Source organism: Peromyscus leucopus, chromosome X (assembly GCF_004664715.2).
Source record: "Peromyscus leucopus breed LL Stock chromosome X, UCI_PerLeu_2.1, whole genome shotgun sequence".
NCBI classification, from domain to species: Eukaryota; Metazoa; Chordata; class Mammalia; order Rodentia; family Cricetidae; genus Peromyscus; species Peromyscus leucopus.
Genome location: NC_051083.1, coordinates 32,841,968 through 32,868,181, shown reverse-complemented (window position 1 = coordinate 32,868,181; position 26,214 = coordinate 32,841,968). Strand labels below are relative to the sequence as shown.

Below are 26,214 nucleotides of genomic sequence, written 5' to 3'. Positions count from 1 at the left end.
ATTTGATTAGATGTTTACTCTTAAGATCCTGTTGTTACCTAGACTTGTCAGGGGCTTCCTCTGAGGCACAGATGTGTGGAGAAAGAACTTAATTCCTGGTCTAAATCCAGGAACATGCTTCACAAGGCCAGTAAAGACCTGGAGTGAGGCCCTCACAAGGGCAGTATCTTGAGATCATGAGAACCCAGTTCCTCCTACCCGGACAGGCTCTGCTTATCATTCCTAAGGCCTCTGTCTGCTCAGTTTGGGTCTTACTGGAGCTGCTGTGTGTTATGTTTGTGCATTGTTGCTTGATTGACTTCCTGTTGAGTTGGTCCCCTTGTACGAGTTTTTTTTTTTTCTCTGACCCTGTCCCATTTTGCCTGTTGTGAAACCTGTATATAGGATGCAGCGTTTCCTAATGACCTGGTGCTTGCTTGCATCGGCAGTCAGCTTGTGTAAGCATGCCTGATCCCAAACTTTCCTATCTTCTCTAACTTCTTATCCCGTGGTCATCTCTTTCTCAGCAACCTGTTACTGGAGAACCACCTGCTGGTCTAGGACAACTGATTCCTGAACAAGGACCCCAGAGTTCCGGAGGAGGAGGAGTCGGAGGAGGAGTAAGTATGGCGGTGATATAGACAAAAATAAGAGAAGACAGGCCAGAGGGACTGCCTGAGGAAAGAGGCAGAGGGCTTGGGAGTAAAATACCGTAGGACAGGAGGATTTTATGGAGCCCTTTCTCTTCCCTCACGTGCTGCTTTTGCTGTTGTGGACCAGTTCTTGTGGTGTATTGCTGAAGCACTTAATGTCTTTGCTTTCATTCGAGAAATGCCCCTGCCTCGGCTTCCCTGCAAACCTTGCAGTAAATTTGAAGACATGGGAACGTCGTATAGCTGAGACTATAAATAGAAAATATTTAATAACACGGTCAAATGAGTTTCTTAATGATGGGTTTTGTGATGTCTGTGTAGCCACAAGATTGCCCAGACCAAGAGTATGAATATGATTTGATTGTAATCTGGTATACGCAGAAATCTGGTCAGTCTAATCAATAACAAACAGGGGTACTCAGTAAAAAAATAAAAATTCTAAACAACAGCGAGGAAAGGGACTGGGGGTAAGGATGCAGCTTAAGGTCTTAAATTTTTCTTGCTTCAGGATGCCTCAGAGGACAAGGACAGTGAATCTATACATACATATAAAATATACACACACATGTATGCATAAGATATATGTATATATAATTAATATATGTATATTTTCTATACATACATATATGTGTATGTATATATATTACAGGATTGAAAACACCTAAAATGGTTCTTACCCTTATAGCATGTAGCTGTTTGTAGACAAGAAACTAAGTTATTTCTTCATCCATCAGGGCCCCAGGGAAAGCTCCAGAGAGACCTAGCCCTTAAAATCCTCCAACCTAGTCCAGGGTTTTCGGGACTTTTTTGTGAGGAAAATCAGAATCCTTTTCCATCCTTCCACTTTGGAATTGAAACGTATTCTCTGCTGTGGCCTAGGCCAGCTTTATGACTGTTGTGTCACTAGGTAGGTTTAGAAGTATAGATGTGTTCTGCTCCAACTCTCAAACAGTTGGCTGGAGTATAGGTCTGCCTGGCCAGCCCCAGATCATATCCATTCCTTCTTTTAGTGAGATGTTGTCTTTGAAGAAACGAGAGAATGCTGTTTCAGAGATTTGCGTTCACATGTATTTAGATCATGTGAACTTGTCCAGAATCATCCTTAGTTGGTCTCCTGTCAGTAAATTATTCACGTTGAGAAACAGCCTTAACAAGATATTATCCCGAGAACGCGTGCCTACTGAGCTTGTAAAAAATGCTTTTGTGAGGTGGATTTGTGTTAACTTGTAGAGGTTTGTTATTTCTGTCTCTTTCTGCCTTGAGAAGAGGCACCTGACCTTAGAAATCCCATGTGACGGTGTCTGAGAGCTGCATCTGTGAGTGACTGACTGTCCCTTGTGTAGCATAGGGCTAAATGTATTCTAAAGCGAGGTTCATTTTTTCCCAGAGAAGAGCATGCAAAAGATTCTCTTGGTCTGCAGCCTTTTCAAGTCTTAGTTCTGTCCGACTATTCAGTTTTGCCAATTGGAGAACTTATTGTAGGCGATTATTTTGAATATCTGCTTCTTTGATAGTGTCACAGGTGTGTATCTCCTCCGTTTAAGTCATTTTCACAGCTTTGTGTCCTTCTGGATCCCCCTCGTCCCGGTGACACCCATTGTGTGTCCTTCACTCATTGGTTCCTTCAGGTGTTCATTGGCTCATTCATCCTGTCTGTCCAGAATTGACATCTTTCTGTTTTCCCTCCTGATTGCTGCCTCCCAAGGGCTGGGTGGCATTGGCCAACAGGGGTTGAATTTCTCTCCTGATTTTGTGTTTTCAGTGTCTTTTCTCTTTTCTGTCTGTAACCTTTGCTCCTCCAAATTCTCTTTCCTTTCCGTCCTCTTCTGCATCCCCTTCCCATCCTTTCTTTTTGCCTATTGCCTTGTCCAACTCCTGTGTCCTTTTGCCCTTCCTCTCCTCCGCTCCTGCCTCTTCTTGTAACTCCTCCCTTCCCCTAGTTCGTCCCCCAAGACTTCTGGCCATTCTGCTTTTTCCCTTCAGTCATTACACCCATTTCCCGCTGCCTCTCTATATTGTAAACCCCGGTCCTTTTGTCCCTTCACCAGTTTTTTCCCCCGACTTCCCCACCCCTGCTTGCCATTGTATTTCTCTCTTCCCATGTACAGAACTCTAAATCATTTTCCCATTTCAAGGCAGGAGATCTTCATACACCACTATTCCCCTTTCTAAACCCTCTCTGCCTTTTCGGCCTGAGGTGTTCTTCCGTAATTTTGTTGTTGTTGTTGTAAATGATATTGATGTTATTATTTTCACCGCCGTGATTATTACGATTATTGTTGTTATTTTTGTTTGCCATAGAGATAGGGCCTGTCCCCGTGCTTCTCTTACTTGGATTTCTTTGTGTAGACCAGGGTGGTCTTGAGTTCAGAGAATCTCCTATATCTGCTTTAGGAGGTCTGGGATTAAAGTCCTGTGCTGGCATCCTGGCCAGATTTCCATTTTAAAAATCGCTCCCATTTCGACTTTCACAGTCCTTTCCGCATTTCCCACCCTTTTACTCCCTGCCACCTCGTTCCCCATTCCCAACCACTCTTCTTTTGTGCCTCTTCTCTGTCTTAGCCCTATCACTTCCTCTTTTTTCCTTCCACATGCTTTTCCACGTTCCCACCCTTTGTGCCTTCCTAAGCCTCTTCCTCCCTGTTCAGAGATTTCTCCCCTTTCCATACCTTTATCACTTTCTCGACCTTTACCTCTCCATTCCCTCTCCCCTGTAGCCACGAAGACCTCCCCCTGCAACTTACCCCCACTTTTGCAAAGTACCCGTTTTTCTAACTGCCTCTTTGCAAATACTTTCTATTCCTAGTCAAGCACCCCCCATGACAGCCTTTCCCCATGTTAAAGGCCCCTGGGAAGTAGGGTGATCCTCCTAGAAAAGCCCCAGGAGAAGAGATAGGGAGATTCCTTCCCGTGCAGTCTCCGTTAAAGCACTCTTCTGTGCTTTGCACCCAAGGCTCAGTTATAAATCCTGTGTGAGTTCTTGTGGGATCCGTGCTACCCGAAAGTCAGGTCAGTATTGGGGCTGAGATCCAACTCCTCCTCCATTTCCCTCTCCATAGTAAGCTGGGGGCCCAGCTTCTGCTAAGCAGGTCATGGCCTAGGGCCACAGGCTGTCTGTGCCGCCCTTCCAGTAGGGGGCGCTGTAGAAGGATGCTCACTTCCGGTTCCCAGAATGCCCTGCTGTCTGGTGGACAGTGTGGGCCGTGGGGCCGGCATCTGTGGCGCCTAGGCGCGGAGGCCTTTCCGGGGCTTTCGCGGCCGGCTTGTGGCCTTTCTCAGAGTTGTGGGCCCTCTCCTTGGATGCCGAGTGCTGACATCGGCCCAGTGGAGCCCTCTGCTCACCATGGCAGTGAGTAGACTTGTTTCTCGGGGTTCCTCCATCCCAAGGCAACCGTTTCAACTCAGGCGTCGTCTCACTTAAGCGTTGCCCGTTGAGGGCTTTCTGGAACTTTCGAGATCTTTCCTTTTCCGTTAGACCCAGGAGTTGGATTCGGTGGGGTGCCTTCCCCAGTCGATTTTTATTACAGATTTGAGTCGTTTAGCCCCATTCTTTCTGTTTTCGGTAGTTTTTTTTTTCCTTCAATAATTTATCTTTTTCTTTTACAATACCATTCATTTCTACACATCAGCCACGGATTCCCTTGTTCTCCCCCCTCCTGTCCCCCTCCCCTTCTCCCCACTGCACCCCATTGCCACCACCTCAGAGGCAGAGCCTCCCCGAGGACTGAGATCAACCCGGTAGACTCAGTCCAGGCAGTTTTTAAACGTCTTTGCTGATTGGTGGGACGTTTGGGGAGTGACTTCTTTACCTCCTTTCTCCTATCCAACCTCCTTTCCCCTTTCCTCTCTTTCCAACCCCTTCCTCACGCCATTCACCCCTCCCCTCCACTATAGCTAATTCCAAGCTCCCCTCCTTCCCAGGTCTTCCTCTGTCCCCTGTGTCATTATGGTCCACCCCCCCCCATTTATCTGCCTCCAGGGTCCTTTCTTCTGCCCAAACCTTTCTCTCTCTCTCTCCTCTCTCCCTGTGTGCCCCTCCTTCCCCTCTCCCCTGCTTTCTCCTGACAACCCCTAGTCTGTCTGTCCATCTTTCTTTCAATACTTATCAAAACCCATTTCTAACTTTTTCATCCTGCACCTCTTTAGAACCCTTTTACCTGGTCCCTTCTGTTCTCTCCCTTCTCTTTTCCACCACAGCCTCCTTTGTGAAACCTGTAACCCCTGTCCACGTGCCCCATCCCTGTCCTCTTTTCCCCAACCATCACCACTTTTGCCTTTCCAGGTTCCTTTCCCTGTTCCCATGAACTGGCTCCTTCCCATGCATTTCCTACCTCTTCTACTTTTCCATTCCTTTCCCTTTGGTCCAGGTCTACAACTCCTTTCTGTACCATTTGCTCTTCTGTGCTCTTTCTCCTTTGCAACCCTTTAAAATTTCTTTTTCTCGTCTGCCATTTCTACCCATTCCCAACCCGATCTGTTTTAAATTTTTTCCTGTCCTACCACTTAGTCCTTTGCAACCCTGTTTCCCCAGTCCTCTTTAGTTCTCTTTCCCCTTCCCTATTGCTCTCTCCTTCTGAACCCCTGTTCTTTTTGAGGTACCATCCCCACTTTGAGTTCTTCTCTGTTTCCCCAGAGTTTTTCCTCTTTCCTATACTTTCCTACCTTTTTGATTCATGTCTCCATTTCCAACTACCCTCTCCCCTTCCAGTCCTTTTGCAGCTCCTTTCTCACTTTTTTTTCCTTTATAACCTCTGCTTTTCTCCACATTTGTCCCTGTCCATAGATTTCTGTTTTTTTATGCGTCTATTTTGGGGGTAGAAGTCGTGTGGCGGGGCGTATATACCTGTTGCAGTTGACAAATCTGGGGGGAAAGGTGTTAATAGTCTGTCAGTTTCCACTTAGAACAGTATGTAAAGGATTAGTTTGATCTGTGTTCTTATGTCTAACACTGGGTAGTGCCAGATGTAAAGTGTTTCAGTGTATAGATTTCAAATAGCCTTAGATTGTCCTGGTTTCTTGAGAAGCCATCCTCGTGAATGATGAATCTCTTAGTTTTGTGTTCATTCTCTGTCTGTCTCTGTCTTTGTGTCTCTTCTGTCTGCCTCTTTCTTTGCCTTTCTGTCTCTTACCCTTTGCTCTCTCACCCTCTTCTTCTCTGACTGTTTTTTCTGTCTCCTTGGCTCAGTTTCTCCATCTTTTCTTTAGTTTCTTCCATTTCTCAATTTCTTTTCAACCCATTTTTTTCTTTGTGTACACTCGGTGTAGTTCTTTAACCACTATACCCCCTTATTCACCCATTTAATCTTTCCTTCTTTCTCAATCCTCATTGCCTTATCTTGTCCTCTTTTCCCTTTCCAAACCTTTTTCTCTTTTCCACGTTCCCCTCTTCATTGTTCTGTTTTTTTCTCTCTGAATTCTTGCTGACCCCTTTCTTTTTATCCCCTTATAGTGCATTCTCCCTCATGCAGTACATTTGTCCACTGTCTTGTTCATAGGTTTTTGTGATGTTCTCAGACTTTGACCTATGTTTATTGTTTGGGCTGTAATTGCACACAGAAGTACTCATTCCTAGAACACATTTTTGGAATTGAGTTATTGGATTGTATGTCACCACAGTTTGCTGTTGATGATACTCTGTTAATCAAGTTTTATCATTTGTCATTATTTTCTACTTAGAGCAAAATATGGTTTTTGTTAAACTATATTCTTTTTTTTTGTTTTTTTGAGACAGGGTTTCTCTGTGTAGCTTTGCACCTTTCCTGGAGCTCACTTGGTAGCCCAGGCTGGCCTCGAACTCACAGAGATCCGCCTGGCTCTGCCTCCCAAGTGCTGGGATTAAAGGCGTGCGCCACCAACGCCCGGCTTTAAACTATATTCTTATGTTTAGCACTCTTTAGTGATGAATTTTAAGTGTTTCACAATATTGAAGTTGTGTACATGTGATTGTGCTCTTGGTTTGAGATCCCATGCTCTTTAATGATTAATCTCTTGATTTTGAATTTAAGTTATGTGTGTGAACAATTTTAGTGTTTCTTTTTTCTTTTGTTTTTGTGTGTGGGTTATGGGCCTCATATATATTTATGATTACAGCTTCCTGGAGTTATTTCTTTCTGTCCACTATGTAGGTTTTAGTATTGAAGTCTGGCCATCACTTTTGATACCAAATCTTTTTACGCCATTGGCCCACAGAGTTTTGACAGGTCTATAGTTGCTTTTATGTAGCACAAATATTCCTTCCAGCTTGTCTTCGTAACAGTTTTATTATTACTATGTTATTTTGAATCAGGGTCTTTTTTTTAAAATTTTCCAGTTGAGGCTTCAAATGGCTCTCTAGCTGACACAGTTCTTCATCTCGTAATCCTGTTGCCTTTGCCTCCCAAGAAGGCGGCTTTATAGTCCTGCATAATGCTTTGTCCAAAAGCCACTTTTAATGTAGTGGTATTTAACTTTAAGAATGGACATTAAATTGTGTGTAAGATAACCAGCTATTATTTTTATTTCTATAGTATCCAATTGGTGAGTGCTACTATAATTTATCATTCCATGAATGTACAGTGCTTTTTATCATGGTTGTCTTTTCAATGTGGACCAATTTCATATACTGTTGATGGGTATTTGTCTTTCTTTTCAGATGCTTGGCATTGTGTGTAATAACTGCTGTCTATATGAAGTGTCCCTAGAATTTGTGTAGCAATTTCTTGGGACATATTTAGAAATAATGCACTTCATCATGTATGATGACCCTACTTTCCAAAGAGAGTCTATCATTGCCACAGAAAGCAGTCTGTAAAGGATTCTTGTGATATAGATTATAGCCAGAAGTTGATAATGTAAGACCTTTAGGTTTTGCCAGTTAATGGGTTTAAGTATCTTGTGACTCTTGTGGAATTTGAATGCCCTTGATTATTATGGGATCATTAACATGTTCAACATACATATATGTTTAATACTCACTTAAGTTTGTATCATTGGAGGACTGCTATTCCATAGACAGCACTAATTTGTGGATGAAAAAGGTCCTGTTATAGTGTGAAAATTGTCTACTTGGTAGAGCTGTCAGCTTTATAACAGGAATATAGGGAGTAATGAGGGGTGGGGTGTGAAGCAGAGTACCTTCCTAGACAGTCAGATTAGCCGAATCATTTTGTGGTGATAAATGTTGAACCTCAGTTGGCTTTTGACAGTCCCTGCTTTTGTTGTATGCAATTTTCTTAATGTTCCCTTGGCTGTCCTGAAAGCCTCTTTCCTTCTGCTTCAGCCTCTAGAATACTATGATTTCAGGAATATACCACAAGCCCACTGTGGAACATTTTGTATTTCTGAGAGTTTTTCCATGGGTAGCTAAGAAGTTGACATCTTTTCTAATTTGTCTGAACTCGTGGATACTGTTGCTGACTTTTTCCTAGTGCTGGGATTAGAGATTTGGGTTTCATGACCCTGCAATATACATCCTCTTCTTAGAAGTTCATTTTTCATTATTCCTCTTTCCTGGAATGCCTGCAGGCTTTTTACCCTTCATACTGTATTTAATTGTTTGGACTTTCCTGATTTTTAAGGAGTTCATTGTGTATTATAGTTGTATTTTAGATATGGTCTCATAAGTATGGAACTATTAATAGTTCAATACAGGAGACAAGGTCTCCTTGACCTTCTGAAATATGCTGTTTTGGTTCCTTCCCTGTAGGACATTGTTTTCTGGGGAGCAATTGGTGGCATTGGGCAATATCTGTGAGTTTTGCTTGTCTGTAATGATGGAGGAATGATTCCCACTGGTGTATAGTAAGAGTAGCTCAGGATGCTGCTAGATTAAGTTAAGAGTTAGGAACACAGTACACTGAGAGAAAATATATTTTTTTAAAAGTACCAGTCTTGCTTTTATTGGAAACCTACAGTTGAAGGTTTATAGCCAGGTTATTGTGGTTTGTGATCAAAATATACTGATGGAAATTTGATTGTAATTTCATGGCCTTAAAGTTTCATATGTAATAAACCAGTTGAATATGTACATCACTCATGTATTTTATTAACATATGAATTGTACAGGTTTGCAGATTTAGCATGTGATTCATACACACATCCAGTGTATGGAAAGCTCATCTGATAGGGCTCATTTGTGCTTGTTTTCCAATAACCATTTTTTCTGCGCTCTGATATCTACCTGTGTGTGTGTTTCATTTCCATGACAGTTCTACTTGTTTTGAGTTTTTATTTGTACCTTTATTAGGTTTATTCTGAGTTGTTTGACGTCTACAGAGAGTTGGATCATTAGTTTTAAGTCTTTCTTATTTTTAAACTTCTATTTCCATGCAAGTTACTTTATAAAGCATCATACTAATGTTACCTGCTAAAGTACGTATATTTTTTGTTTTCTTATTCTGAATTTGTCTTTACTTTATTCCTTATTCATAACCCCGTTTACTCCTTCTGCTTCTCTGTCCCCCTGTTGTTTGTGTATCAGCCTATTAGTTCTTGATAGGTGAATGATCTCTTTCAGTTTCTTATGTCTTGCTCTTAAAGTTTGTGAATGGGACCCTTCATAGCTACCTGTAGAGGTAGCTATGTCCTACTTACATTTTAATAAAAACACTTGTGGATTTGTGATTCTTTCAGTGGTTATTATGGTGTATACTGCTGCTTTGAGCATATGTACATGACCATAAGAAGCACAGGGAACTGTTTCTCAGAGGTATATTTACGAATAATATAGATGAGATAGGAGTTGACTGTTACACTGTGTGGCATAGGCCTACGTTGTGTTCTAAACTGACTCTTGGCATTTTTATTAAGAATATGTAAAAGATTCTGTTAATCTGTATTATCATCACTTAATAGTGTCGCTTTTAAGTTTTGTCAAGTTGTTTGCTTTTCCTAATTAGGTGTTTGTGGTATTTTCTGTGTGTTTGACAATTTAATACTTGTACACCATGGAGTTTGATTATTTTCACACACTCCATCCCTCCTTTCATTCTCTTCCTCCCACTGAAACCTTTCTTCTCCAAAGTACCTTTTCTTTTTTTCTTTTCATTTTTCTTTATTAGGAAATTTTCTACTCACTCTATATACAACCCATATATCCCCCCTCCTCCCTTCTCCCACCCCCAGCCCTCCCTCTCAAGCCACCCCACATCCCTCAAATCAAGTTCTCCCATGGGGAGTCAGCAGAGCCCGGCACACTGAGCCTACGCAGATCCAAGCCCGTTCCCACTGCACCAAGGCTGTCCAAGATGTCACACCACAGGCACCGGACTCCAGAAGCCTGCCCATGCACCAGGGACAGATCCCAATCCCCTGCCTGGGTGCCCCCCCAAACAGTTCAAGCCAAACGACCATCTTCCATATCCAGAGGGCCTAGTCCAGTCCCATGGGGCCTCCATGGCCACCAGTCCACAGTTCATGGGCTTCCACTAGTGTTGCTGGTCATCTTTGCACGTCTTGCCATCATTAGGTCTATAATGAAATAATTTTTCCTCAAACACTTAAATAGCTGAGACTACAGCACCTATCTTGTTTTCTGAATCTGAATACATGCATGTAAATTTTTTATTAATTATTATTTTGTTACTTCCATTTTTTATTCACTCTTTGCATCTCAGTTATAGGATTGTTAGTTCTTCATAAATGAGTAGTCTTTTGTTAGGGAAGGTCTTTTATATGCTGCTATTAAAATTATGTGACTGTTTTATTATGATTTCATGATTGATTAGGTTTGTCAACAAATAACATAATTTCAAAAAGAAATGTGGGCATCCGAAAAAAATATGAAACTTCATTTTCATTGCTTAATGAATCATGACTTTACTCTGAGGACCAAGACTCAAAACATAGGTGAAACCATGTAGAATAATATGTGGTTACGTCACTCAAGAGCTGTTAAAATGTTCAGTAAAAACTAGGTTAATACATTGGCTTATGGAATATAGTATGAGGAGCCTCCCCTACATCTCTGAGAACCCTTCATCACTTTCCATGGGATGTTTAAAGGTTATTTTTCTTGTTTGTTTCCTTGAGAAGAGGTCTTAATAGGCTGCTGAGGCTGGACTTGAACTCCTGGATTTGGTGTAACCAGGTTTCTCCTGTCTGCCTGGCCCCCTACAGTCCAGACAAATCTCTCTCACCCATGGTCCTGCAGCCGCTGAGACCCAAGTAAACACACAAAGGCTTATATTATTTACAGATTGTATGGCCTATGATAGGATTCATGCTATCTAGCTCTTATAACTTAACCCATTTTTGTTTATCTGTAAGTTACCATGTGGCCGTGGCTTACCAGTACTTTTACATCTTGCTTCTCCTGGGGGTGCTGGCGTCTCTCTCTAGACTCTGCCTTTCTTTTTCCGGTCTCTCTCCTTCAATTTCCCACCTGCCTCTAAGCTGCCTTGCCATAAGCCAAAGCAGCTTATTTATTAACCAATGGGAACAACATATATTCACAGTGTACAGAAAGACATTCCCCATCAATTCTGCCTTCATATTTCTGGGATTGCAGTGTTCATATATACCCCTCACACTCTTTGTTAGAAAGTTCTTGCATATAAGCTAACCTGAAGAGCAGTGATTTAGACCAATGCTTCTCAAACATTCATTCCCCACCCCTAACCCTTGACAGCTTTTTAAAAATGAAGATTCTCATTCATTAGGTTTAGTTTAAAGTGTGAGATTCTATCTTTGTAAGAAGCAGCTCCTTGATAGTGAATCTTGATGGGCCCATCCTTTGAATAGTAAGGATAGTGAATAATTTTGTCTAGTACAATGCTTTTGCATATCCAATTTAATAGGTACTTGTTCGTTTTGGCTGTATAGCATTTGAAATGAGACTAGTTTGATAAAGTGAATATATTTTTTTAATGATTATATTTATTTCACATGTCCTCATGGAAATCAATAGGGCAATGAATCAAGCTTTTGAGTTATCAAATTATTTTGATACTTTTATAGAATAACAATAACATTACTTTGATTTTATTAAGTTTTACTAAATTAGTAATTTTCACAAGTAATTAATGCTTGAGAGTAGAAGTTGTTTGTATTTGGAACTCTTAGGATATACATAATGAAATGATCAGATCAGTCTATGCATGGAATTCATTATGATATTTATTATAGGTAATAATAATTTTATATAATTTAATAATGTGCATGAAACAGGTTTTCATGATAAGCATTTTTCTTGAAGCATCATGGTTTTACTGCTTTTGGATACTGGAACATTTTAGATTTTGATTTCAAGTTAAAGATATTCAACTTACAATATGCTCAGGTAATAATAGAAACATGATATTTTAAATTATTTTAAAATTTCTATATACTGCTTTGTAATACAGAACTCTTTAGTATTAAATGTTTTATGATTGGCTATTTCAATATAATCTTTAGTGTAGATTTCTACTCTTAGATTTTTGCCTTTTAATTTTAATGGTACTTACATAATAAAAAGTTTTAATCAGTAAGTTCTCATCACTGAAATACATGGTTTTCTTAATTCTTGGGAATCTCGAATCATCTTATGTTGAAGTTCAATAGTCCCACCACTTACTGGGATTGCATTTATTTTGTTCATCAGTCCTGACTTACTGGAATGTTCTGGCCTCACTTAGACTTTCAAGAGAAGTACTTTTTCCTCTTTAGCTTCAGGGTTGTTTTTTTCTATTTATTTTTCTGCATGTTTAAGAATTTTTTCTCCTGTTTTCTGTTGGGTATTCTTATTCTCAAAGCATATTTTAAGACAGGCATAACTTAATTATCCACTTTCCTGTTTGTTGCTGTGGTATAGTTTTGTGGTGTCTTTATACAAAAACAAGTATAAATACAGCTTCTTTGCTTGTCCTTAGTTTGTCTCTTCTAGTAACCTTTCCAGTTTTACTATGCTTGAAAAATATCTGCTATAAGTCATTTTCAAAGAATATGGAAAGATGCATATATTGTGCTCTTACTTGACATAAACCACAAAGCATTTCTTAAGGTATTGCAGTCCCCTGATACAAAAGAGTGCTGACTCTAAGGTTCAGCCCAGGCCTAACCCTGGTTTTCCTTTATCCCTTGCAGTGGCATTGGCATTATAGGCTTAATGAGGATCAGGCACAGAGACCTGGTGGGAGCAGTTGAAGTATTTCTGGATTTCCTTGCTGAAATTTTAATTATATTTTAATTAAATTTTCTGTGTTTAGTACCAGGGTTTGAACCTAGAGTCTCCAATATGGCTCTACCCCTTAACTAACTTTCAACCCTGATTAATTTATATTTAAATTTAAATACCTACATCTTGTTAGTGCTATTATAGTAGAAGTCACATTTATTACTTGTTTCAAGATACTGTGTTAGAAAAGACATACTGTAAAATCATTTCAAGTTCATAAGTGATGTAGTTTCTCAGTTCTTCAAATTTAAAATCAGCATGCCAATGTTGTAAAGACTGTGTGTTCTTCCTGGAAGTTTCAATAGTCACATTGTCGTTATAGTATGATTTAGAGGAAAGAAAATTTTATATTTATTTCTTGTGTGTGTGTCGGGGGGCAGTATGCTACTGTGCTCCTGTGAATATCAGAGGTCCTCAGGCCTGTGCTTAGGTGCCTCTACTGACTGAGTCATTTTGTCAACCCTGGTTCCTAGAAAATATTTTATCTCAATTTTTGCAGTTTGTCTTCTAAAATTTGTTTCTCACTTAGAAAATTTCCAAAGTCACCACCGTTTAAATAAAAGAAAATAGGATAATTCCTTTATTTTAATGTTTATTATTGAAAAAAATGCATCCTAAAATAATCCTGAATATTCAGTTCAGAAATAGTAAAACATATCTGAGACAGTTGGTCACTTTGTTTACCATGGATTTAAACTACTTAAGGCTGTTCACACCAAAAAACATTTGCAGTCATTTCCTTAGAGAGACCTCCAGAAAGCTGGCTCATCTTGCACTGTGAAAACATTTTGTGAAACTGTAGTTTTTGCCCATTATTTGTGGAAACTGTGCTAGTAAATGGTAGATGACAAGAACCTGATTGTTCCTGACACTAAACCTTTAATATGTTGTACATTGGAAGTTTGCAGACTTTGGATTGGTATATTTTTCTTTCACTTTTTACTGCATAATAAAAATGGTTTTCACACTGTGGGTTTATACAAAGCATCCCACAAAGCCACAAATTTCCATCTTCTTTTCTCAGTCATGTGGGTTGAAAGTCCCCACCACTGTAGGGGAAAAGATAGAATAATGGTCTATTCAAGGCTGGTAAGACCCACTCTCTAGACCATGTAGGTGGCTGAGTGACTCTAGCTGCTCAGAACCAAGGTTCAGAAAGACAACTTACTGGGGATTTGCTATGGAGAATTATTTATTTATTTTTTGAAATTTCTAGAAACAAGGGGACAAAAAACTTTGAGGGAAGTGTTTTCTCTATGAATTTCATGTTAGCTAATCTAGTGTTACTATATTCTACATTAAAAGTACTATGTTTTACATCAAAGCCTATTTTTATTTATTTAACTTAACAGGCTACTTGTTCAACAACTGAGTCCCTATTTGTATCTATAAGCAATACGTTGATTTAATTGTGAACTTACCATTGAAATATATTATTAAGCATGTTTATGACTCAGTGATAATTAAAACACTTGTTTTGAATGACTGAGCCCATGGATTTGATTTCTGATATACCCACCTCACCCCAATCACTTATTTGTCTGGGCTATGTATTTAGTACAAGTATTGGACCATGGTAGCTTCAGCATCTACTACTATTACTTTAATAAAGAATGAATCATACATACATCATGCTCCATACAGATGCATTACGGTGGTGGAGCTGTTTTTAGCTCAGTTGCTTTAAACAGCCTGGGAGATTCTAATATTTGGTAGGATTGTTTACTATGCAGTTTAGAGTTCAGTATATTTTGCATTAGTCACAATTCCAGAAAGGAGCAGAGCCTATTTAACTGCCTATGCTTTGTCTTGCTGGTCCCATGAGAGACTCTAGATGTTCAAAAAACATACCCATTGGATATAAAGGTATTGGTACAATACGTGTATAGATTTTTTTGTGATTTTTTTGCTGTATTTCTTAATCCAGGTGTTCAAATGCCATTATAACTAAAATATTGCCCATTCTTTCCATCCTCTTGCTCATTGAATCAACATTGTTGTGAGATGTCCATTTAAAAGAAGTTATTTGTAAATTTCAAGGAGGGATGCTTTGAATGCATATGTAACTTAATCTGAAATTTCTGAGTAATTTTAAATGGTAAAACTTTCTTCTGAACTTCTGTTGTGTTTTTGCTGCTGAAGTGATGTTGATTTACATATTTATACTTTTCAACTCCTTTTTTAAACGTTGTAAGGATCCAAGAAAGTGAGAACATCAAATCAGCTAAGACACCAGTGTGTTCAGATAACAAAAAGTGAGTTTAAACCAATCCAGTCGAAAAAAAAAATGCCATCCTTCATAGGACAAAAAGTACTATTTGCTATCTTTTAGGTTCTGAGTTACAAGTTTATATAGTTGACAGCTTCTCTTTACTATATTACTTCTCTTCCTCCCCCTTTCCATTCATTTGAGCCTTATATTCTCTAACTATACCTTTTCTTCTCCTAGCTTAGATTTTCTGTCCTTCCAACTAATTTCTTTTGATGATTTCCTTTATAATTTGCTTAGTTTTCTCAGCACAAGAGTGAACAAAAATGTCTCATCTATGAAGTGTATAGAAAGTAAAAAAATTAAAATAAAATCTGAATATGCTTGTCCACTCAACTATCTGATTGGATTACAAATCTGTTTCAGACAGTGAATTCTTAAGGAAAAGAAAGGTTAATAGTAGAGACTTATATAGTACCCTATAAGTACAAAATGAATCCTGCCCTTGACTATGAATAAGCAAAACTCCAAAGATACCTAAGATAGCTAATGTTTAGTTTAGCTGGAGGTCAGACCATAGCCTCAGAGAATTTGTCAAAAAGATTACATTAATTAGAAGACAAATTCCAATAAGTTCAGCCCAGACCACATCTTGTGGGATAAAGATATAATCAAGTTATCTGTAACACTTGCTAAGAATGAGCATGGTGCCTTACCAATAGGGAAGAATTTGAAGGACAGATGTTGAGTGAAAATAAGACAAACACAAGGGGTGGAGAGAAGGCTCAACAGCTTTGAGCACTTGCTGCTTTTGCAGTTGACATGGGTTTGGTTCCCAGTACCATATCATGTAGCTCACAGAATTCTCTAACTCCACTTCCTGAAATTTGATGCTCTCTTTTGGCCTCTTTGGGTACAACACACATGTGGTACACATACAGACAAGCAGTAACACATACACTCCCCAATGTACTTAAAAAAAAAAAAAGAATATATATGTATATATGTGTATATATGTATATGTATATGTGTGTATATATATATATGTTCATGAATAAGATATCAAGAAGATGCAAAACTGATCCACAGTGATGTAAATGAGAATAATGTTATTTGAGTTGGAAAGGTGTTCTTTACTGGGAGGAATCATGAAGAGATTTTTCTGGGACCTAGGAGAAAGGGGAAGGATTATGGCTCAAATAGAGAATAAACAGTGCACAAAGTGTAAAATAAAAACTAGTGTTTTGTTTTACTTTGTGTTTTTATGTTCAAAGGGCCACTTTTCAGCTGGCAAACTGCTTTTCCATTCCACCCAATATTCTGATACGGGTCCATTTCAAATTGATACAAAAAGTGTGACATAAGAGGTCCTACTTCATTTTAACAGATCTTAAAATGTCTTTCTCTTTTTTCTGGGTATAAACTCCTGGGTTATTTGAATTTTCCCACTCATCTTTCTGTCTCTATTTCTAACACAGCTGATTGCAGTGAAAATTTAATAAACAAACTGAATAAAGGACTGAGTGAATGTATTGAGGGCTAAATGTTGTATAATGTAGTGTTCATGGAATTCATGCCAGTTTTCACAGCCTATAAAACACTTGGCTAGTTAGCTCAGATGTCAGATATTTTGCTATTAAAGAGTAATTTATTTTTAAAATGCTAGGATTGGTTAAACAAAATCCATGTGGTTTTCTGATCAGTTTGACTAATGTTTTCTCATCTGTGACTTAAATGTCATTTATATATTTACCACAGTTTTGAATTTTTAAAGTAGAGGCGTAGAATTGCTTGTAAAGAAATAATTAATTGATAGAACCTGGATTTCAGACAATAACTCAGGGCTCCTGGTACAGTCATGTCATCCTTTCACCTGTTAGGCTAGCTTCTCTGGCTTTCTAGCAGACTTCACTTTACGTTACTTTTCTAGATAAATTACTACTTTGAAGTTATGAAAAGAGGCTTGTTAAAACCTACAGTGTGCTAAAGCCACCATAGTTGTTTTTTTGTTTTTGTTTTTGTTTTTTTTTTGGTTTTTCGAGACAAGGTTTCTCTGCGTAGTTTTGTGCCTTTCCTGGAGCTCACTTGGTAGCCCAGGCTGGCCTCGAACTCACAGCGATTCGCCTGGCTCTGCCTCCCGAGTGCTGGGATTAAAGGCGTGCGCCACCACCGCCTCGCTTCACCATAGTTTATGTGTGCTTTCAATTTAATAATGATTTTAAAGATTCTTTAAACAAGAATCTAAAGGTATTTGTAATCTCAGTTAACTCTTTCAATAATGTATTAGTTATTTTTTCCCTATTGTGGTTTTTATCACTAAGGTGGAAATAGACAAATGATGTTTACTAATTACACCTTGGATCTCTAATTTCTGCCTAACATAGGCATTTGTGTTGCAATAAGAAGTACATGATGTAGGGAAAATAGCTTCTGCTAATTCATCCTAGATTGTTAACTTTGTGTTTGTAAATAGTATTCAGTATAAGCTATAGCATGTGTATTGAGAAAATTCTGGGTTAAACTTAACCTAGGAAATACTCTTTTCATTCTGCTTGATTAATATGAGACACTAAAGAAAAATTCAAAAGGAACTAACCAAACACACTTTGAGATACAGGATTTTGCACTGGATTTGGATTAGGACAAGGGTGTGGTAGGGTGATGTGTCAATAAAGTTATTATAGGCTTTGGTCTGGGTAAAGAGAACTATCAGAGAATATTGATAGGAAATCTGATGCTTACTTGAGAAATCATGAAAATGTGGATTATTCCAGCCTTAGTTCTTAGCCTCTCAGTCCAAAGAGTCTTCTCTGTAAATTAATTAATGAGATTTGTTCTTTGATTGTTTTACACATGTATGCAATACATACTGACCAATCTCACCCCAGGAAGTCCCCGGTACCTCTCTCTATCCTCCTTTTCTACAAATCTTTTTTTTCTCATCTTCATGTTTATTCATTTTGTTTTGTGACCTACTAAGTTTAACCAGAAACATCAATGTGAGCGTAGATTCGGGACTAACTCCTGTAGCCTGGTGGGCGTAGTAGTAGGTACATAATTCAAGACAATGACTCCCCCTTTCCCAGAATGTATCAATAGTCACTAGTTTAGCAATAAGGGCTAGAGGCCTGTGAGCCCCTTCCATGATTGATTGCTGACAGGTCCAGTCTTTTTGTGTAAGATCCAGTGCAGGGAACTGCAGTTGCTGTGGGTTTGATTTCAATGGTCGTATCATGGCTAGAGGATGATATACTTTACCCTAATTTCTGGCTTTTGCATATTTCCTGTCTTATTTTCTGCATTATTCCCCAAGCCTTTGATGGAGGTTGTATAAATATCTTGTGTTAGGACTGAGCCCTCAGCTATGACTTACACTCAGCATCTTGAGCAATCATGAGTCTCTGAATTCATGGGGCTAGAGGGACTCTGTATAGCAGCAGTTGTGACTCAAGAATCTGGAGGTGGCAGGCTCAAAGAGTCTTATTTTTAATTTTCTAGGAAGTATTTATTCAACACCATAATGAAAGTATTCATTCTCCCAGTTAAGTTATCAGAGTCTTAACTACATATAAAATACTACCATATAACATAAAAGAGTGATGCTCTAACCTTTGCTCTCATTTAAAAGCAATCTCTATTTTGACAGAGGAGAAAAATAAGGTATAAGTACCCCAAATAATTATTATTGAAAGATTACATGTATAGGATATGATGAAAGCATATGCCTGATGACTAAGTTGGAAGGTTAGTTAGGAAATGTTCTAAAATATGTTCAGAAGCTAACTGATACTTACTTGCTTTGTGAAATTCATTTTCCTCATCTGTAAGGTGGGGATAAGACTATCTAACCTCATTTAAATAACATTTAAAATATCGGAAGTTTAATTTTATTTTTTAATTTAGTATTTTTTACATCTGTGGTTTGTAGTGTGTGCATGCTGGCATGCTTATAGCACTCATGCACAGGTCAGAGGACCCCTTGCAAGAGTCAGTTCTCTTCTTTCAACATATGGGTCCTGCAAACAGAACTCATGCTGTCAGATTTGGCATCAGATGCCTTTATCCACTGAGCAGTCCAAACTGACCCTAGAGATTTGAGCACAGGAGCTCATTAAATGCAGTTGTCATTAGCAATAGCATATTTAACATAATAATCATTTATATAAATCCTTTAGCAAGATGAATTATAGTTAGTGAGCAGATGTTGTTCTAATGTAGATGATGCAAATTACCCTTTCAGAGTAAGGGATTCAATAATTATGCTTTAAAGAAATAGGGGGTGTAGTGAGGTATCAGTGAGGCTGGAAAATTAGCAATAAATATAAAGATATGTGCATTAACAGAAGTGATAGCAAGCCAAATCTTTCACATACAGGCTGCAGAGCTGAATTTTTAAATATTCAGGATTAGAAAGACAGTGACCATTGGTTAGAGATTTAAGCTCATTCAGTATTATCATTTGTAAAGGGTTTGCTTAGAATAAAACTGTTCAGTTTGTTTTCTGTTAAAATCTTTCTGGCTTAGAAAACTCATTGAATCTTCCTCTTAAATAATGCAAACATTCTTTATACAACAATTGCTGTGACCAGATATTTCTTTAATATTTACCTATCACTGACCTAGTAATTTTTTTCACCTTGAATTTTGTATTAACATTTTTACTTTTCTTTCAGTTTAAAAGGATTTGAGAACAATCAGAGCAGTTTAATTTTTGTTTATGTTTGTTTGTTTTTGAAATGGAGATCTTACTATGTAGCCCAAATTGGCTTTGAATTAGTTACCTGCCTCAGTCTGTCCTTGGTGCTGGGATTACAACTATGCCAGACTTTTCTTTTTTTCTTTTAAGAAAAACTATAAAATTACTGTAATTCCAAAAGAACTCAAAACCACACACACACACACACACACACACACACACACACACACTTTTCATTCAGATGCAAACAGTGAAACAAATTTTCTGTAACATACAACATTGACTTTTATGTTCCTTTTCAATATTTCTGTTCTCTTTTTTGTATATGTACTATTTATAATAATTCTTAGATTAAGTGTCTTAATATTTGAATACTTTCCCATGACTACTGCTTTATACTACAAAGGGTAAAAACATTGGAACTTGAAAGGTCTCCTATCTTAAATCCAATAAATAAATGTCCCTCTGTAGGAGAAAAATTTACATATTAAAGATCTGATTTTATTTTTTAATAAAATTTCTGTAAATATGAAAATGGAAAATTCTGTTATTGGTTGATTTGTAATGCAATAAATCATATTTTTATTAAGATTAAAACTAGGAAAGGTGTATATATACATTTATAGAAGAATTCTAATAGATAAAAGTAGCAAAAGGTCTAATAAGTGGCTAGCTGCCTTGCTCTAAAGAATAAAAAATATTTTATTTTTATTTTTTCTTTGGTTTTTTCGAGACAGGGTTTCTCTGTGTAGCTTTGCGCCTTTCCTAGAACTCCCTCTGTAGTCCAGGCTGGCCTTGAACTCACAGAGATCTACCTGCCTCTGCCTCCTGAGTGCTGGGATTAAAGGTGTGCACCACTACCGCCTGGCTAAAAAATATGTTAATATGTTTATCTGTAATTATCAAATGATTTTCAAATTGTGAAGCAAATCATCAGTAAGTTCGTATTTCTTTCTTTCTTGAACTAGGTACATTATAGAAATCTGGAATATCTGATCCTGCATATCTAGTGAGGTTTGGAGTAGCACTCTATGGCCTAAGTCATCAGCTAATTTATACCGAGAGAATTTTGTATGATCATCTTTAGGAAGAGAGGTTGCCAGTTACTAGGAAGAGATAAAAGAATTTAATACCACACCATTTTGGAGATCTTCAGGTGGCAGGCCTCTTTAGTTCCAAGCGTGGATATACAAGAGAGTACATTCTATTTTACTGTCTTAGGAACTACTAGCTTCTTAGGGAGATCAAAATTATTTCCGTTTCCCCTAGAACTAGCAGTGTTTGATACATACTGTGCTAACAACTTTGAGGAACTTTCATTTGTTTTGTATTGTAAAAGTTGCATATGAAAATAATTTTATTTTATACTTTAGAAGATGGATATACTTTGTTGTTGTGGATATATGCTTTCAGTTGTAGGCTCTAACTTCAGAATTATAATTTTGAAAGTCCATTATACATTAAGGTAATAACAGATGCAAAACCTCCACTCAGTTTTGGAAAGAGTTGTAGAGAGAGGAGAAGACCTATCAATAGTGTACTTTTGGTTAACATGGCACATTGTGTATTTTTCAAACAAAACTTTGAAATCAGCTTATAATAAACTCAGAACTAGAGGTGCATGTTTTTTTTTTCTGGATTTCTGTTTGATATATTTTGTGCAGATTGATGGGTTGTTTATGGCATTTTCCCCCTCCTCTCTTCAGAGTGATCTTTACTTATGCTATAGGTTCCTCCAAGGTGAGGAAGTATATGGAGGGGCAATTCCAAATTGCACTGTGTATGACCCTTCTGGGTACCCTTAAATGTGAGCAAATGCTTTCTGTCACTGTGCTAGTCTAGTATCTTTTAGTTTAAGCATAAATTAAGAAAAACAACAAAATCCAGAAAGTGGGACTGTGAGGGTATTGGTGCCAAAAAAAAAAAAAAAAAAAACCATGGTGAAGAGGGATAAAGCTCTAAATGTTGGAACCAAGGAAGGAGGGAGTGTCTTTGCTCAGATTCCTGTATAGGAGCTGAGTTGAGTTTTCCTTGCTCCTTGGACTTGGTTTCCTGGGGAAGTCTTTACTTTTTTGGGTCAGTGGTCAAAGTAGGAGTTAGCCTGGAGTCTAGCAGGCTAGTGGGAGTGAGTGTCCAGGATGGAACTTGATGCTAGACTCCAGGGGTCTTGGGTGCAAGGGCTGCTGCTAGGATTTTTGGTTCTGGCTGATAAGGAAAAACTGCCAAAATGCTTTTTCAGGGTCATCATGTCTCTAATGACCACTGCTTGAACTCGTGCAAGCAGGTTGGTGGGTCCAGGGCTTCAAGCTCCTCTGCGGAGGCCGTCTTAGGGCGTGTTTGCAGCGACCACAGGGCACATAGCCTGCTGTGGGAGGGCGGGGTGGCTATGTCGGTTGTGGGGCATGCGCGGCTCTGCGCGCGGCTTCTCAAAAATGGCGGCGGCAGTGTGAACTCTGGTGTCTGCTCCGGGAACTAGCATGACAGAAGTTTTGTTGCTAGGGCGGAGGAGACCCGAGGTGCGTGGTGCCCCCGGCCCCCCATGGGGAGTGGAGACTAAGTCCTGGTGTCGGAATCCTGATGACTACTGTCTGCAGGGCGGGAGGTCGGGAGCCTTAGGGGCACGTCCTGCGCTAGGAACGCCCCCTTACTGCCGCGCCAGCGTCCCGCCTCAGTTTGTCCAGACACCCCTGTCTCACACTCCTGGACGCTTTACCCCAGATGCCACGGCTGCTGTGTTTCACTTAGTGGTTACCGTGGGCCACCTCGGCTGCTAGCGCACAGTGCTGCCCTTCACGCTGGCTCGGAGTCCCTTCACCGGCCCGTCTTGCTGGAGGCATTCTGGCCCCTGGCCCAGCTCCCTCAGAGGGCCCCTCGCCTGCAGTGCCGACAGCGCCCTCTGCAATTCTCCCCAGGGTAGGTGGGACCAGGCTCAAGCCTGGGGGCTTTTCGGGTGGTTAGTATGGCTGAGAGGCAGGATGACTTGGTTTGGGCTCAGACCAGAATTTGCGAGGTAACTTGGATTTTGGGAGGGGACATCAGCATAGGAAGATGCGCCTGTGGCCTGGAGCCCGCGCGGGTCCCGTGCCAGGTGTGTGCCTTGGGGCTCCTCGAGGGGGGTGGGGTGGGGTGGAGGGTTGTTAGCCTGCAAGAGTGGATGCCTCCTGGATAAAGCTGGATGGGAAGGCATAGACACTCCTCCTGCAAGGATTAGGCGAGGGGATATAGTTAGTCAAGGTTTAAGTCTACTGACCACTGTACCTTTCATTTTAAAACAGCCCTGTTAAGGTTCCTCTCCTTTATTTATTGATTTTTTTTCTTACCTGAATAGTACTTGTACTCCAAGAGTCTGATGAGATATTAGGAGAATTTAGAATTTGATCCAACTTTTTTTTTTGGTGTCTTGAGCAGGGAAAATATCTTTTGGTAAATGATACTCAAGTATTGGCGATGCCTTTTTCCTCAGAGAGCTTCAGCTGTTGCAATTTCAGTGCTTGCAGGGACATTATTATTATTTTCAGTTTGAGGGAAGAATATTGGAAGATGTACTTGAGTACAAGGAGGTTTTCTCCCCATATTGGCATATACTTAATTCTAATAATAGCTTTGAAATGTTTTTCACTGATGACAATTTTATCTTTTTTGCTATTCTTTTTTCTTCATTAAATAATCTATTTGTAATGATGGGTGTCTTTTTAAGCTGGTTGTGGTTTTATGTATTTAATGGGAAGAATGTGGAAATAAGCTTTCGAAAGTGTGTCTAATCAAGATTTTGAGAAGACAGTGAGTTTGTTACCTTACATTGATCTATAGCTTTATCATCTTTAAAATAGTCTGAAATTTATAAAATGATTTATTCAAGTCATTTAAAACAGCTTTGAAAAGTTTGAATACTGTGTCTGTCATCTAAGCGTGTAAGTTCCTTTATGCATCTGTTTACCTCAGAGAACTGCTTTGCTTTATAATTGTAGTTAGGGGAAGAAAGAATACTGTAACTGGTATTGCACTATCTATATGAGGCTGTTTTTAAATTGATGATGTCATAAATGTATCCAGTTGCTCTTAAGCATCTATTACTTGTCACGAGGCATTTGGTCAGCCTTTTTAATTTATGGCTCAGTTAACAGGTCTTCATTAAGCACCTGTGCTCTTTTATTTTATGGAATTCACCAGTTTGAGGTATATTTATTCAGAGCCCATTATGTGTTTTATTTTCTGGATATTTAAGGCAACCAACCCAGCAGTAGTACTTTATTCCTGTATATTTCAGTATTGCTAAGAAAATCATAATTTATGTAGAATAAATATTTCTTTGCTTAATGGACAAACTCGAGTATTTTTGCCACTGTTCTTTACATTCTGGTTGTAACCAAAAATTATCTCTGGTTAGGTCTGTGGGAGACAGGGATATTTTGCTAGTATTAGTTGAAATCAGTATGCACATTGGAAGTTGGGTATTTTTAAATGCTAAGCAAGTGCACATTTATGACCAAGTAGCTTAGGTTATAACTAGATTTAAAAAGTACTTTTCTTATTTCAAAATATATCTTAAATCTCTCTAAAGCCAAAATAATAAGGATTGTGATGGTCAGTTACAGGCTAGATGTGACTCTCATTTTTTTTGAGTTTGTTCCTTTTTAGCTGCCTGCCTGTTCCTCCCAGATGCTTCCTATCACCCCTTTTCCTGCCCATGTTCTCTTCTGTTGGTGTCTGTTTCCGCATTAGTGAAATGGTCTGGGTAATCCTGGGCTGTCTCACTAAGAAATAATTGATGATGGCACAGTGCCTTAAAAAGGCTGAGTAAATACTAGGTCTTTTGAATGAAAATGACTTATCCTTTTGTTCCATTATAAGTTAGTTTCAAATACAAATTTTTAGTTTGAATTCTTATGGGGGGATATTTTACTTGAACTTTTTATTGCCCCCACCTTTGGGTTAAGTGGAATACTGGGGTGGTTGCAAGATGATCCTCTGTTCTTTGAGCTACTAGTCACCTTTTAGAAACAAAGTCATTATTAATGTCATAGAGTTAGTACATGGGATCTCCAGATTAGAAGTGATTGTAGAAATAGAAAACCTGGAAATTTGACAATAGTCAATGTTGATCATTTTAAAAGTTTACCTTTCATGGATAGTCTTGATACTCTTTTTAATAATCTTTTATCCTGATGGATATAGAAGAATGCCAATTTCATTTATCTTAAGTCCAAAGTGGTATAATTAACTTATTTAATTTTATAAATATAGGAATAAAATTAGTGTTGAATATGTTTTCTACACTTAGTAGCTTGGGTTTTGGTTACTTGAAGCATAGAAATGCCTTTACAACTAATGTCTCATTTGCAAAAAGTCTAACAGAAATGATAGTTATTTAAGCGGGATAACTTGAACAAATTTGAAAAACTAAGATTTGAAGTGGGCATATATTGTCTGGTTTTCATGAGTAAGACATTTTTGTTTATTTTGCCTTGTTATCTGGTATAAGTAAACCTTGGTAGCCATAGAAATAATAGTGATGGTGTTTATATTGTGATTTCTATTAAACATAATGTTCCTAAATCTTTCTCCTGCTTTTGTTTTGGGGCATGTGGTGAGATGTTTTAAACAAGAAATGAGGAGTAACTTATTATGTGAAAAGTTAAGTGATTTTCAGTTCACACAGAAGCTTGATATGATATGATGGTGTTTTCTAGACTAGATGAATTCTTTAAAGAGTTAAAAAGTGGAGAAAATTTGTTGAATTTTTGTGTGAGTAAAGGGCTGGGAAATATTTGAAAGTAGAGAACACTTAACTCCCCTACTTGTGACTTGTGTTTATGGCTGTGGTTCTGCCCCTTCCTAAGTTTATAGGACCAAATTGTTCTAAGAGCGGAAAGAGAGTGCTCACCTTTTGTAGTAATTTGCCATTGTAAACTCCAAAGGGCCAGACACAGTGCAGTTCTATGATATACTTGAGGATACATTCGTTTGAAAAAGCTTGTGTGTCTTGCTTCTTGTCTTCAGAATATACATCACAGTTTTCACAACTTTTGCTTCTCAGAGGATTAGCTAGTACAGAATTCCAGACATAAACAACTCTCTTTGAAATGTACCTTGTAGCCTTTAGTAGTTATTTAAGAATGAATACTGTCAAAGTCCTTGGTTTTAATATTTGGTCACATTTCCTACCTTTCATCAGTTTTGGCTAGCTTTTATTTTGATTTATATATCCTCAAATTCAAACACTAATCCAAATGTATTTAAGTTCTCTTACTTTTGAACACAGAAATATTCTTGCTATGGAGCTGACTTTTTTTTCTTTGAAAAAAATTTAAAGGGTATTATTTGGAATGTTTTTTTTATTATACTTTAAAGTTACTTGGAAGTAATGTTCATATTCAGTTTTCAACTAACTTGGTAGAATTTCATAAATATGCTGAGATAAAACAGTCTTTGTAGTCATTAATGAGATAAAATAGCAAATAGTGATAAATATATGTGTGTATTACTTTGCTTTAGATTATTTTATAACCAGATTTTTTTCATGTTTAGATTTCAGAAGTTATAG

General features: G+C 38.4%; 1 protein-coding gene across 11 annotated transcripts in view; it reads left to right on the top strand.

The window, feature by feature from the left end:
- The first annotated feature begins 512 nt into the window (after nt 1-512).
- Nucleotides 513-26,214, top strand: part of Scml2 (Scm polycomb group protein like 2) — a 124,185-nt gene continuing 98,483 nt past the window's right edge. For 9 of the 11 annotated variants that reach the window (XM_037198898.1, XM_037198897.1, XM_037198900.1 and 6 more), the window contains exon 1: nt 22,102-22,186. In XM_037198898.1, the coding sequence (XP_037054793.1) occupies nt 22,148-22,186 (39 nt within the window). In that variant the 5' untranslated portion in view covers nt 22,102-22,147. Of the gene's footprint in view, nt 600-22,101; nt 22,584-26,214 lie in introns of those variants that run through there. The other 2 variants (XM_037198894.1, XM_037198893.1) reach the window with 2 other exon arrangements.